At 48.1% G+C, this 12537-nt stretch overlaps 4 protein-coding genes across 4 annotated transcripts; 2 read left to right on the top strand and 2 right to left on the bottom strand.

Annotated features, from left to right (window-relative positions):
* Positions 1–854: 854 nt before the first annotated feature.
* Positions 855–2179, top strand: N7509_012501 (uncharacterized protein; the record flags this gene model as incomplete). The annotated part of the gene is made up of 2 exons (XM_056637138.1): positions 855–1309; positions 1381–2179. The coding sequence occupies 2 exons, from the start codon at positions 855–857 to the stop codon at positions 2177–2179; spliced, it is 1254 nt and encodes a 417-aa protein (XP_056483168.1).
* A 1449-nt stretch (positions 2180–3628) lies between these two features.
* Positions 3629–5879, top strand: N7509_012500 (uncharacterized protein; the record flags this gene model as incomplete). The annotated part of the gene is made up of 3 exons (XM_056637137.1): positions 3629–3706; positions 3762–5754; positions 5815–5879. 3 exons carry the CDS (start codon positions 3629–3631, stop codon positions 5877–5879), a joined length of 2136 nt encoding a protein of 711 aa, XP_056483167.1.
* A 55-nt stretch (positions 5880–5934) lies between these two features.
* On the bottom strand, positions 5935–7882 carry N7509_012499 (phthalate transporter; the record flags this gene model as incomplete). The annotated part of the gene is made up of 5 exons (XM_056637136.1): positions 5935–6202; positions 6385–6863; positions 7089–7340; positions 7435–7606; positions 7662–7882. 5 exons carry the CDS (start codon positions 7880–7882, stop codon positions 5935–5937), a joined length of 1392 nt encoding a protein of 463 aa, XP_056483166.1.
* A 3642-nt stretch (positions 7883–11524) lies between these two features.
* N7509_012498 (uncharacterized protein) lies at positions 11525–12515 on the bottom strand (the record flags this gene model as incomplete). The annotated part of the gene is made up of 2 exons (XM_056637135.1): positions 11525–11878; positions 11958–12515. The coding sequence occupies 2 exons, from the start codon at positions 12513–12515 to the stop codon at positions 11525–11527; spliced, it is 912 nt and encodes a 303-aa protein (XP_056483165.1).
* Between the last annotated feature and the right edge of the window lie 22 nt (positions 12516–12537).

The raw sequence follows: 12537 nt of genomic DNA, 5'->3' as shown, positions 1-12537 counted from the left end.
GAATAAAAAGACGCCCACACACCACACACACCCTCATACTTGAAATTTACGTCGACACTGCTATCCATCATGCAGCTATCGGCTTTCACCACCCTGTATTCGCTACTCCTCTCTTCTTTCTGAGATCTATTGGTCGAAAGATCTATTCCTCTCAGCGTCTGTTTTCAAACCCTTATTGCCTCTTCCCAGCGGCGTTCTATTTTTGTTTTAATTTTTACGTCTTCGTGACGAGCGTGCAAGGTCTATTGTGTTGTTGTTGTCTTGATGATGACGTGACATGATATGGCAGTGGCACTGGCGATGGTGAGATGGTTGATGACTCTCTTCTTACGATGCGCCTGTATCTGATATTTGGTTAATGAGCTTTCACGGCCGGACTGTACATAAGTTTAAGATTGACCCAAAAATGCGACTGGCTTGAGGCATAGACTTTCATTTCTTGTAAAGCTAAGCGTAGCTGTTTAGTCCCATTCGATTAGCCAGCCATATGAGCTATCTTCTGAGTATCTCTGGATTTGTTTACAAGCATGGGGGTGGCTCGGGGCTCGGGGCTATGGAATACCATGGGATCTTGATACTGGTATAGGCGTATTGTAACTTTCACCTTTAATGTGGGCCCGAGCTTCCATAATGCTGACAAGACGGGTATTTTACACTTATCGATAAGTAGCGTTCCCCCAGGAATTCCCATCTCGCGGGGACCCTAAGGTCAGCTCCGCGTACGGGAACCTCTTGTTACTCTTGCTGCAAGCTCGCAATTACACCGCACAGTCTGCTGCAAGCCAGTTCCTCGCCCGCAATTCTACTACAGGAACTTACTCACAAGAGTCCGTACGAATCAACCATTCTCGACCATGGCAGTCGACATGACCTCCCTGAAGGAGCACGCCAGCACCAGCGAACGCGAACGCGACGAACCCTTCGACGCCGAAGCCGACTTCCACCCTACACGCATAACACCACAAACCTTCCAAAGACTCCTTACCTGCTACAACACCACAGCCCAAAACGTCCAACGGCGCAAAGCAATGCTGAAACTGCAGCCTAAGGGTGCTAGTTCCAAGAAGCGGAAGACCGGCTCGGGGTCGAGCTCGGATGTGCTGATTACGAAAACGGAGTTTGACCCCTCTGAGGAGCGCATTATTAAGGATCAGCTGGATAGATACCTTGAACTTGATAGCTGGCGGTATTGGGGGATGCCGGTTCTTATCTGGCAACGGTTGGCGATGGGGAATCTTGAAGATGCGGAGGATGATGAGGCTGCTTATTTTACGAGTGAGGAACTTTGTCGGACTATGGAATGGAAGACGTGAGTTCATTCATTCGACTCCTCAATTGAACCCTTGGAGAATATATGGGATCATTCTAACAACTATCCAGCAAACACGGTCGTCCCCGTCCCGCACTCATGGGAATGATAAAATCCAACCAAGAGAAATTGGTCTTTAAATGCACTTCCACAGCCTTGAAGTCTCTACCAACCATCAAGGACAAGAAAAATTTCACCTCCAACTCCAATCCCACGACCATCCCAGACGAAGTCTTCCCAAAACAAAGCATGGACGACCTAAGTCCCCTCCGCGGCGTCGGGCCCGCAACAGCATCCCTAATCCTCTCCATCGCGACCACGAATGCAAAGGACGGAGAAACCGGTGAAGAATCCGAACGAATTCAAGTCCCCTTCTTCAGCGACGATACGTATCTCTGGCTTTGTGTTGAGGTGTTTCCCGAATCATCTGTGTCTTCGGAGACGGTTCGGGTCATTCGGAATGGTGGGAGTGGGGATGGGGCTGGGAGTGGAAAGGGTCCGGGCTCGAAGTTTATAAAGCCGAATGGCGAGTTGAATCTTAAGTATAATATTGCGGAGTATCGGGAGCTTTGGGAGGCTTGTTTTGAATTACGGGAGAGGTTGAGTGGTGGTGGTGCGACGATATCCATGGCTGATATCGAGAAAGTCGCTTATGTTTTGAGGAATATCGCTCTTTCGGGATATTATCCTGATATTGATATGCAGGAGATTCTACGAATGAGTGCTGAGCAGGTGGAGGCTCTTTTGGTTCGTCTGGGAGAGCCTGAGGGCGGTGATGGTGATGAGTCGCCGGAGCAGAAGAATGAGAGCGAGACTCAGGATGTGAAGGGGTCGAGGAGTAGCAAGAGGACTCGGACCAAGAAGGCTTAGTCGGGGGTTTTTCTTGCCTATTTTGTTCTTTCTTGCATTTGTCTATCCCCGTGCCTATGTCCATTCCATTTTTTGAGGGCCGTGGGCGATATCTGTGGATGTGAGATTTGTACTAGTATACTTGTTGGACTTATGATTTGATACCCGAATTCCAAGATATTTTTGTTTCATTAAAGCTAGTAAGTACGGCTGTATCTACTAGTATGGAACTGGCAGAGGAATTTCATGTTCCATAGAGCTATCGGCGACTGCGCTGTAGTATCTGGCGATATGACATCGATATAGTACTCCAAGCTGTCAGTCTATATCATGAGGTAGAGCAATATGCTGATGTGATTGAACAACACGAGGCGAGATAAACTACTAATGGTACTATCTGGCTATACATAATACGATCTTTTCCGCATACTATCCAACTCCAACACCGCACTTTGACTACAACGAAAACAATTTCTATAAAATCACAGAGTGATGGGAAAAAGAAACCGACCAGAAAAGTCGAATCGCCCGAATTTTCCGCGTTAATTCGACCCAGAAAACAAAAATCGAGATACTCTCGCAAAAGAAAGCTGGTTGGTGAGGGATTCGAACGCGCATCCTCACCGTCGCCGTCGCCGCCAAAACTTTTGGGATAACTTCGGTTCCTTCCCGATTAGGAAGTGCATATCCAAGATTTGGGCACAGCCTCCTCCAATTCTTCAACAAAGAGTAAGAAGAAGTTGGATAGAAAAGAAAAAAAAGATATCATTATACCTCGACAGCCCTTTGGGAATGCCTTTTGACCACCCGCCCACCTGGATCCCCACCCGCCAGTCCGTGCCAGGCCGCAACACGGAGGGCGGCTCCCCAGACAAGGGGAGCTTCGGTGGGAGTGGCTTGGCCACTGCACCACCTGAGGTGAGGACATTGACAGTACTGCTGAGTTTGCAAACGTATAGGATCTTTTTGACGTCATTTTTGCTGTGTTTGTTATTGTATAGAGATCATGCTGGTGAATTGTGTTTCACACTAAGTGCACTATGGATGTGAATTCATGCTGGATGAACAAAATGGATTGTAAACATTAGTCTATCTCGACAGAGCACGAAAAGTGACAGCAGTACTCTCCCGCGTGAAGCATTTGAAGCGCTTGAAGTATGTGATGGCAAGTGTACTTCGGGCAATTGCCGGTGGTTGCCTGAGGAGTCTCAGTGTCTCAGTCTCTCAGTCTCTCCATAGATCGCAGTTGCCGCCGGCTGTTGACAGCCAACAAAACACAGAACATCACAAGAAGCAAAAAGCATTCCTAAGTCAATCACCTCTCCTTCTCCCACCAAATATGATGTTGATCATCTACTTCCACCGTACCGAGGCAGATCGGTGTCATCGGTTGTAATCCGGGGAAATCCCCACTCGCCATGCTTCCCCCCCGCAACCTCCACTTCTCGCTCGCCTAGCACCCCCGGCAAGATGCAAGATGGATATTCGTGTCACCCAAAGCAGCGCACACCCAAGGCATGCGATCGGTGCCACCGGCAGAAATTGAAAGTGAGAGTTCCTCCAAACTGACACCATCTATTCCAAATGCTAACCCGTTCCCCAGTGTGATACAGCCCGTCCCTGTATTCTCTGTGTCCGAGCCTGTCGCAAATGTGAAACCACCACGAGAAGGGCCCCTCGCCGAAAAGGGCTGCGACAGAATAATGCTTCAAATACAGCTTTGCGACCAAAACCAGCTGTGACCGGATCCTCGCCTGAGCTCGTCTCGCCAGCGTCGACTGCGACAACGTCGGATAAGCATCAACTGAACACGAACACGAACACGAACTCCTCCACGATTGATTTCGCACGACAAGTATTCAATGAGCAAGAAACAGGGCGCATTCTGACCGGTGCCTCGCTCCCCGGAGATGTGGGCACATCGAACCCTGGCGAACAGTTATGGGGTTTGCAACAAATCAAGATGCCCCCGACCCCGGTTATGCTCTCTCTGTTTGACGCTTACTTCCACCGAGTGCAATGGTTCATTATGTTGCTTGTTGAGCCTCATTTTCGGAACACCGCTCAGGACATCATTTCTCGAGATCAGTGGCCTCGCCGAGAGCTGGGTTCATGCATGCTACTCCTAGCTGTCGCGGCGATCGGACTGCAATCTGTTCTCTCTGACAAAGATTGGACTGGGTATGATCAGCTGCGTGTCCACAATATCGATCCGGAAACTTTGCTCCAAGGATTTATTGCGGAGATACGCCTCCACTTGCTAGATGTCCTGGAAGACTGCCAAGTTGAAGCCGTACAGATACCTCTGCTTTTGTCTTCTTACTATGTCTTCCACAACTCTCCTCGTCTTGCCTGGACTGTTCTGGGAATGTCGCTTAGGGCAGCATATGCTCTAGACATGCAGAATCAGGATACATCGGGTACGGATCTAATTATGGCAGAAACAAAATCAAGGTGCTGGAATCACCTCGTCGTCTCGGATACCTTTACTTCCATGGTTTATGGCCGACCCGTTTCGATCGACTACGCCGAAGTTCATCAACTGAGAGTTTTGGACGACCTCACCTTACCGCCTGGTCTATTTACCTCTCTTCCTGGAGCAACAGACAATGGCAATATTGGAAAGGGGTTATTCCACGTCATGAAAACCGAAATATACGAGATCGTGCGTCAGACGCTTCTTCGATTCCACCGACTTCGCCTAGGGCCGACAATGGAAGACAAAGACCTGGAGGCCATCGCGTCAATAGTTCAATATTCGGATAACGCGCTACAATCATGGAGAGGGAATGTACCTCAAATTTTGGACTTTGAATTTTGGCGGGGTGAAGGGTGGCACAGACTCAGCCAGGAGGTCCAGGAGTCTACCGAAGCCGTGAAAGAGCAGGCAGAAACAATGTTTCTCCAAGCAGCTCTTCTACAACTGACATATGACTCCGCCCTAATCCAGATCCACCGCTCCCTCCTAGAAAGGAGACTAAGAACTGCATATAAACCCGTCGTGGACGCAATAAACAGATCCCTCGTTGCAGCTACAGCAGCAGCTCTTCGAATCTCACAAATCCCAGTCCACAAATTCCGAAAACACTTTGCTGGATCATTTGTTTCGATGCAACAATTTACAGCTGGAGTCATTCTTTGCATTCAACCCACATGTCTCCCGTTCTCGCCCGCTGCGTTGGAAGCCAAAGCCGGGGTTCTGAAGATAATAAGGGCAAGTCGGACGGAGAGCCACCAGAATCGGATCGCGAGACACACCGAGCAGCTTCTCACTGAATTGCTGAAAGTCACAAACCAGCGTGAGATGGCCTGCGCCCTGGGCGATAACGTGAGTGGTAGGGCATCCAAAGAAATCATGTTCAACGGGCCGAGCAGTGCCGTTCCTCAAGCATGCCCACCCGTAGTCGAGGCATATGGTGGGAGATCCTCGTCTATAGCGCCTATCTCTACCTCACAAGAGTTATCTGAAAATGGGAATGGATCTTGGGGAGAGAATTCGGAATGTGAATTGTCATCAAATACCGCAACTTCCTTGGAATATCCGTCCGAATACATTTTCGAGCAATTGGACAGTACGTTCGGTGCATTTGGAGAATGTGAGTTAGCCAATATCCCTTTGCCATGACTACGAAAATTGAAGTTCTAACCCGCCACAGCAATTTTCAACATGATGCCCGAAGATCAGAATAGCAGTTGGAATTGGGGTCGCACATTCCCCTGAATTCAAATCACAGCGAAAATATTCATTTGCTTCGCACCGGCATACACCGAGTTAACTAGAGTGTGTATCTAAACCCGGCTAGCCCCTCGATAATCTTTCCACCACCTTCAGCCCGCTTATTCGCTCGAGAGAACTTGAAACTCATCGCAGCGACAATAAGGATGATCGCTGCATTGGCCAACATAGTTGCCAGAAGCCCCGGGTGATAATTCGGTGCGTCCTGGGCGCGGAATACTGTCGTCCCGAAGATTCCGCCAATACTCCCGCCGCCGATGAGGGTTGCTGATGTGAAAGCTCGTTTCCACTGGCCGCGGATGTTGTTGCTGCAAGAATGTAAGCATATACTAGTAGTCAAGAAAGGCATGGTTTGGGGGGCTATCAGCTCCGGAGATAGAGCTTAGAGTAATGGGAAGTAATTACCTTTGCCAAGATACCAGTGCCGGGCAATTTGCGTTTCCTAGTAGGAATCATTCGGTCAGTCTCGATAATGAAACCAAAATTGCACACAGCATAGAATAGAACTCCAGAGCTTGAAAAACTTGAGAACTCACCAGCAATAGTAGCCAAAAAAATCCCAAAATACCTCGGCGCCGGACTCTCCAAATACCCCATAAGAGCAAGCCCAACCAACCCCATAGCCGCATTAAAAGCAACAACCGGTCCCCGAATCCTCCACTTATCCGCAAAAATCGCTTGAACAAACATAACAAGCGCAGCAGCCGCATACGGAGGCGCAACAAGACACTGAGCCTTCGCGACCGAAAACCCCATACTTTCCTGCAGAATAATCGGCAGGAAAAAGGCGATGGAGTAAGTATTTGCTGTAGTGAGGAGGTAAAGTAGGCTATAGGCCCAGACTTTGCTATCGGCTGCGTTTGAGAGATATGATTTTAGGGAGAATGGTTCGGAGTAGACGTCTGAGCGATCGGCTTCTAGACGGGCGACTATGAAGGCGGCTTCGGATTCGTTGAGGAAGTTCCATGACTGGGGGGGACTTTTCGGGGAAATCGACTAGGAGGATGCAGGATGTGCATGCTAGGGCGCAGGTTAGGATTCCTTCGATCTGGAGATTAGGTAGGTTGGATTAGCGGGAGTGTATTTGGGAGTTTTCTCGGCATGTAAATGGCAAATCTCTCTCTTCCTTTGTGGTTAGGAAGAAAAAGGTGGAAAAGAGAGTCATTTCCCGCGAGGGAATGAAAGGAGACTCACGATGAAAATCCATTCCCAGCCTGTCCGTCCGGAAATTCCATCCATCTGCATCAATCCATATGCTAATATACCACCGAGACCCGAAGCCATGCTCCCAATTAGGTAAAAGACAGCGTTGCGCTTTTGGAGCTCGTAGCGCGGATACCATGTACTAAGCAGGAAGATGCAACCCGGGTAAAAGCCAGCCTCGAGAGCCCCGAGAATCACGCGTAGGCCAGCCATTACCGGCCATGTTGGAGCGAATCCGAATGCCTGTGATGAGTAGTAGTAGTGTTAGCGTTAGCGTTAACCCCGGTGCTGCAGGTGACCCATCAATGATCTCGGAAACAAAAGTTTTAGTACGCACTATCATAACAGCTCCCCATAACAGAACGATGGTCGAGATAAATATTCTGGGCCCGATTTTCCGGATGATTGCCGTGGCTGGGATTTGAAAGATTGTATATGTGATGAAGAATACCAGCGACGTTATGCTGTAGCCATTGTTGGCTGCGTTCATGTTCAGATCTTTCTGCATTCTGCCAGTGAGGTTAGCCAATTTGCGAGTCTTGCTCTTGATCTTGAATAGATTACCCTGCAACTGATGCTGCGCCCATATTGGTCCTGTCCAGTAGACTGATGCAGTACAGGCAGCCCAGTGTGATAACGAGACGGGTATCAATGCGTCTGATGAGTCGTTTCTGCTCACTTGCGCTCATGGAATTTATGATCTCGTCATGGCGGACATTTGGTTTCTCCAAATCATCATGTTGAGGTAAGTCGGTAGAAGTCTTGTTTGTTGTCACCGTCGCCATTGTTTTGATGTGAGAAGCGTCCGTCACTGCGGGGGGAATTGTGAGAAGGGTCGAGTGTGGACTCGGAGACAATTGAGTCGGGGGTTTTCACAGAAGGAAGTCACGGCGAATAAATAATTCCCCATCATTCTTCCCCGCAAATGTAACGAGGTAAACATCCCCCGCAAGAAAGGTGGGCCTGGATTGTATGTCGTGGGGATGTCCGAGATGCCGGTGGGAAATGACTAGGAATTGGCCAATCGGAGGCGTTCGTGTTAAGAGTTTCTACTTCCACCGGCACCATACCTTGCCGCCGGTGGAACTTCTCATTCTACTTTGCAGAATTTCTGTCTCTGAATAGTATCAGAAGATCCATGATTCAAGCTTTTAGGAATTAGGCCATATCGGCATGCTTCGAAAATTTTATGAATCTGGAATAAATAGCCTGCGTTGGCGATTGGGCTAATGTTAACGGCTATGATGCAGTGGGAATCTAACAAAACAGGGTTGCTAGCTATTATTTTTCAAAATCACACTTCAAAGAGACACATAATTTTCAGTATCTACCATCAGATTCTAGCGCTGGAAAGAAAGCTCAGAAGGATTCTCGGGTATATTACTACGGTGCGCCAAAAGTCAAATAGCCAATACTATCTTGTTTTCGGTCCATCGGTATACTAGCACTAGGCAAAGGGCCTCTCCGGTCTCAAAATCCTCAAAAATATGTCGTTTGAACGATACGTCAAGTACAAGAGGCCTATAAGTGGCTCAGGCAAGCTGTGGCGTCTCCAAGTTTAGTCGTTGAGACTTTGGACGGAAGTGAGACAGTGTAGCTACAGTAAACTAGTCGGTTACTGGGACGAAATTGCCCCCAAAACATTCCTTCTCAAAATCTTTGCAGGCAGTGATAGTTGTCCTGGTTCTCTCAAAAAATTGATAATTTAGTGGTCGGCTTGACACGCCTGAGTGCTGTTACCCATTGTAAAACAAGAGACTCCAGGCTTCGCCTTGAATCTTGGGCTATCACGGACGTCGGTGGTTGAAAAGAAAGCTATCGCATACCGTAGTTACTACCTTTGATAAAAAAGGATTCGAATAATATCAAATACAATTCAGATAGATGATCATTCAAAGCACCAGCGTAGTCAAAACTCCGTGTGCTGGACGTGACTTACTGCGAGCCAATCAGAGCCGACTGCAGGGTAGAAGCCCAGAAACCAGATTTCATTTTTGGGGACATTGAGATTATATATGAAACCGCTGAGCCATAATTTTCCTGAAAGTGGGCAGCGGAGCATACGACACTACAGAGTACGGGCTGTGCCCGATTCACCCAGGCGAAGTGGGGCGTTGGGCGCTCTCCTGCATGTCAGCATTGCTCTCTCCAATGCAAGGCTCGATTTTGCAAACCAAGGCAGATTATTGACGCCACCTTATTCCTCTGGCTCCTGAACGAGGTCGAGTAGCCAATGGTCAACAACTTCACTCTACTGGTCCGGCAATCAAGTTTCAATCTCTCGAGTCTACAAATGCGGCGCCACCGCTGAGCCATAATTTCGCCTGGGATGGTTCTTGTTGTGTCCTGGTGCCTCCTGCATGTCATGATTGCTCTCTCCAATGCAAGACTCGATTCTTCCAAGCCAAGGCAGATTATTGACGCCACCTTATGCCTCTGACGCCCGATCAAGTTCAAGTAGCCAATGATTGCCAGTTGCACTGTGCGGGCCTGTTGATTCAGTTTCATTGCAACTTTAAGGCAAGGGATTATGGCTTTTCCTGGCATTCCCGCTGAGCCATAAAAGTGAATTCACAGAACTCGCCAAAAATTACACAATGCCAGCTCGCATGTGGCGACATGGAATTCATTCCCTCCTCGAAATACCATGACATAAGCTTCCTGAGTCTTTGGAATACATGCTGTCTTTCATGTATATCGCCTATAGCATACTCACCCTTCTACGCCCTTCCCCAAAAGCTCAACTTGATTTCATTGTTGAATATACAGGATGTAGACATAGAGGGTTCATGTAAAAGGCAGCGTTAAGAGCTTCTCTTCCAACTACTTTCGTCTTCGTCCTTGTACGACTCCACAATACTTAGACTTCGCTCTCCAGCATACGCAACAGACCTATGCCCCGAAAGATACCAAGGGTATAATTTTAGATTACACGATTGAACTCCTAAGATTTCGCCCTCCCTCCTTACATTGCTTTCTTGGTATGTAAAGGATTGAGGCTTGCAAGCTAAGGCGGCCGGTTTATCGACGGTACCTGTTATGCCTTTGACCCCCAATCAAGTTCAAGTAGCCAATGACCGCCAGTTGCACTGGGCTAGGATGTTAATCCAGTTTCAATTTACTTAATGGTTGCATGATCGCGATCATGCAGTCCCCCCTTTCCTTCTGTTGACAGCCACACTGCTTCTCCTTCCTCCTCTTCCCTCCGATCATCTCTTCTTCTCGTATTTATCCCTCATCCATATCCTTTAGAAATGGACAGTTTCGCCATCTCTGAACCATAGATTACCACGAAGTGGGCGAAGAAGAAAATCCCGCACCCAATGTGCGCATGTCGTCGTTTACATTCCGGGTCAAGAAGGCACGAGAGGAGGTTGGAAAAGCCGTTAATGAGCACGCGCTCATCATATCAAAGAACGAACTACCTCGTAGGAGCTTAACAATTGATGGCTCCCAAGCCACAACAAGCAGCTCGGGCAGAACAATGGATAGTAATCTACAAAGAACGTACTAGATGGGTCGGGTATCTTATCATCTTTAACTTCTTCGAAGACATCATGGTCCAATCCCTCAAGGGTGTAGCTTAACATAACTATACACTAACGAACTAACTAGATCTACTAGTAACTATTATTTAAACTTTTGGCCCCTACCTCAATTACGGTGGACTATAGAGGCCTTCGGACCATATCAATTTTTCCCTCATGAATATTTTATCGCCATGCCCTCCTATATCTGGTTTCTGGCCCCCCTAGCCGTAGTTATAAGGAACGGTCTGATAGTACGCATTACTAGTGATGGAGCATATGTAGTCATGTTGCAAAAGTTTGAAATATCTCGTTGACTGTTCTCCTCTCCATCTACCAGTTAATAGAAGACTAGTAGCTACCTAAGATGGAGTAGATAGGTTAATCTATTCATCTTAGGTAGCTACTAGTTTTCTACTAGAAGGTGGTCAAATAGCTAGAGTGGGTAATTGGGAATTTCAAATTTTTGTAACGCTACGGTGGCTATTCAATACACTAAGCTACTAAGCAAATTTAAAAACTACCTTTCTCAATCAATTTCTGATAGATCTTTTTTAATTTTGAAATCCATCAGGCTTCGTAGCCGCCTTACCTTATCAAGATATCGGTAAGCTTGTATACTAGGGCCCGCATGAGGTGATGAAAGAGAGAGTATTCTGCCAGTAGAAATTGATATGGCCCGAAGGTCATAGTCAGTCCACCTGAGATGGCCATGAAGAACAGAATACAGGACATCAAATTGGCGTGCAATGCGCGATATATTTGGCATTTTGACGGCACGAGCGACTTTGCCGGCCTTGATCAAACGAAGTTCATATTTTAACTGAATTACTTATGGGCCTCATACTCAGAAATAGTAGATACACATGATGGGGGCAATCGGTAACTGGATTTGATGCCTTAGATCATATTACTTGTGTCCATTACCGGCGAGGGAGGAGCCTCGCTTGAGGCCGTACTGTGGACCGATCGCTGGTCATCCGGAGACATGCAGCTACCATCCGTCATCTCGGAGGCCTGATTGTCTTTGCCCGTAGGGGCGACAATAACTTGAGCGGGGCAGACGACAAACTCGTCGTCGCCCTCACCCGCATCATCGCCTCTCTTGATAACAAGAGGGAAGAGAACGATACGAACGACGGCTTTCTCCTCCTCTAGCTTCTCGTTGGAAGGAGTTTCACCACTGCGCTCGTTCATCAATGTGGCTGTGAAATACACCTGACGCACTAGGTCACCGTTGGTGTCGTATTCGGGCTGTAGGGGGGGGGGGCATAATAAACTCCGCTATCTGTGTGCGCATCTCCAGGGACAAAGAGACGGCAAAGCGTAAAACCTTACGTAAGGACTCGATGAGCTGAGCTTCTACCTCTAACGAGGGTGGAAGGATATGAGATAGGGTACCAAAGATCTCGAGTACGACAACTTCAATTTCACTTTGGCACTGGGTAGCGAAAGCCGGTAGCTGGGACTGTAGCTTCAAGGAAGTCGCACGCCAGCGGTGTACTGCAGAACAAGGCACGACCTCTGCTAATTGTTTCTCAAGAGACTTGAGCTTCTGGCGCTGATCGCGGTCCATGCCGAATAGGTAGCGGGTGAAGATAAATTCCCACACCATAGTCATGGTCACTGACATAAATACATCACGACGGCGAACACGATCGCTGAGGTAGGCTTCGACGTTGGAACCATCGAGGACCGCATTCTCGAAGCGGTCGGCCATCTTTTCATCCAGCTCACCCAGAGCCCGGCAGTGACTGTGGTCAGAGTGCTTGGAGAAGCGCTGCACCCATCGTTGGACGGAGTGACAGAGCTTCTGGCACGTAACATCGAAATAATCTTCGTCGCGGAAGACTAGATTGTTGGGATGGCGGTGGTCAAGAAGCAGTTCCATTATTTCTTTGCCAGCCATCCCA

Source organism: Penicillium cosmopolitanum (genome assembly GCF_028827165.1).
Source record: "Penicillium cosmopolitanum strain IBT 29677 chromosome Unknown utg000011l:1.0-3548175.0:1.0-3550911.0, whole genome shotgun sequence".
NCBI lineage: Eukaryota > Fungi > Ascomycota > Eurotiomycetes > Eurotiales > Aspergillaceae > Penicillium > Penicillium cosmopolitanum.
This window is presented reverse-complemented; position numbering and strand designations above follow the sequence as displayed.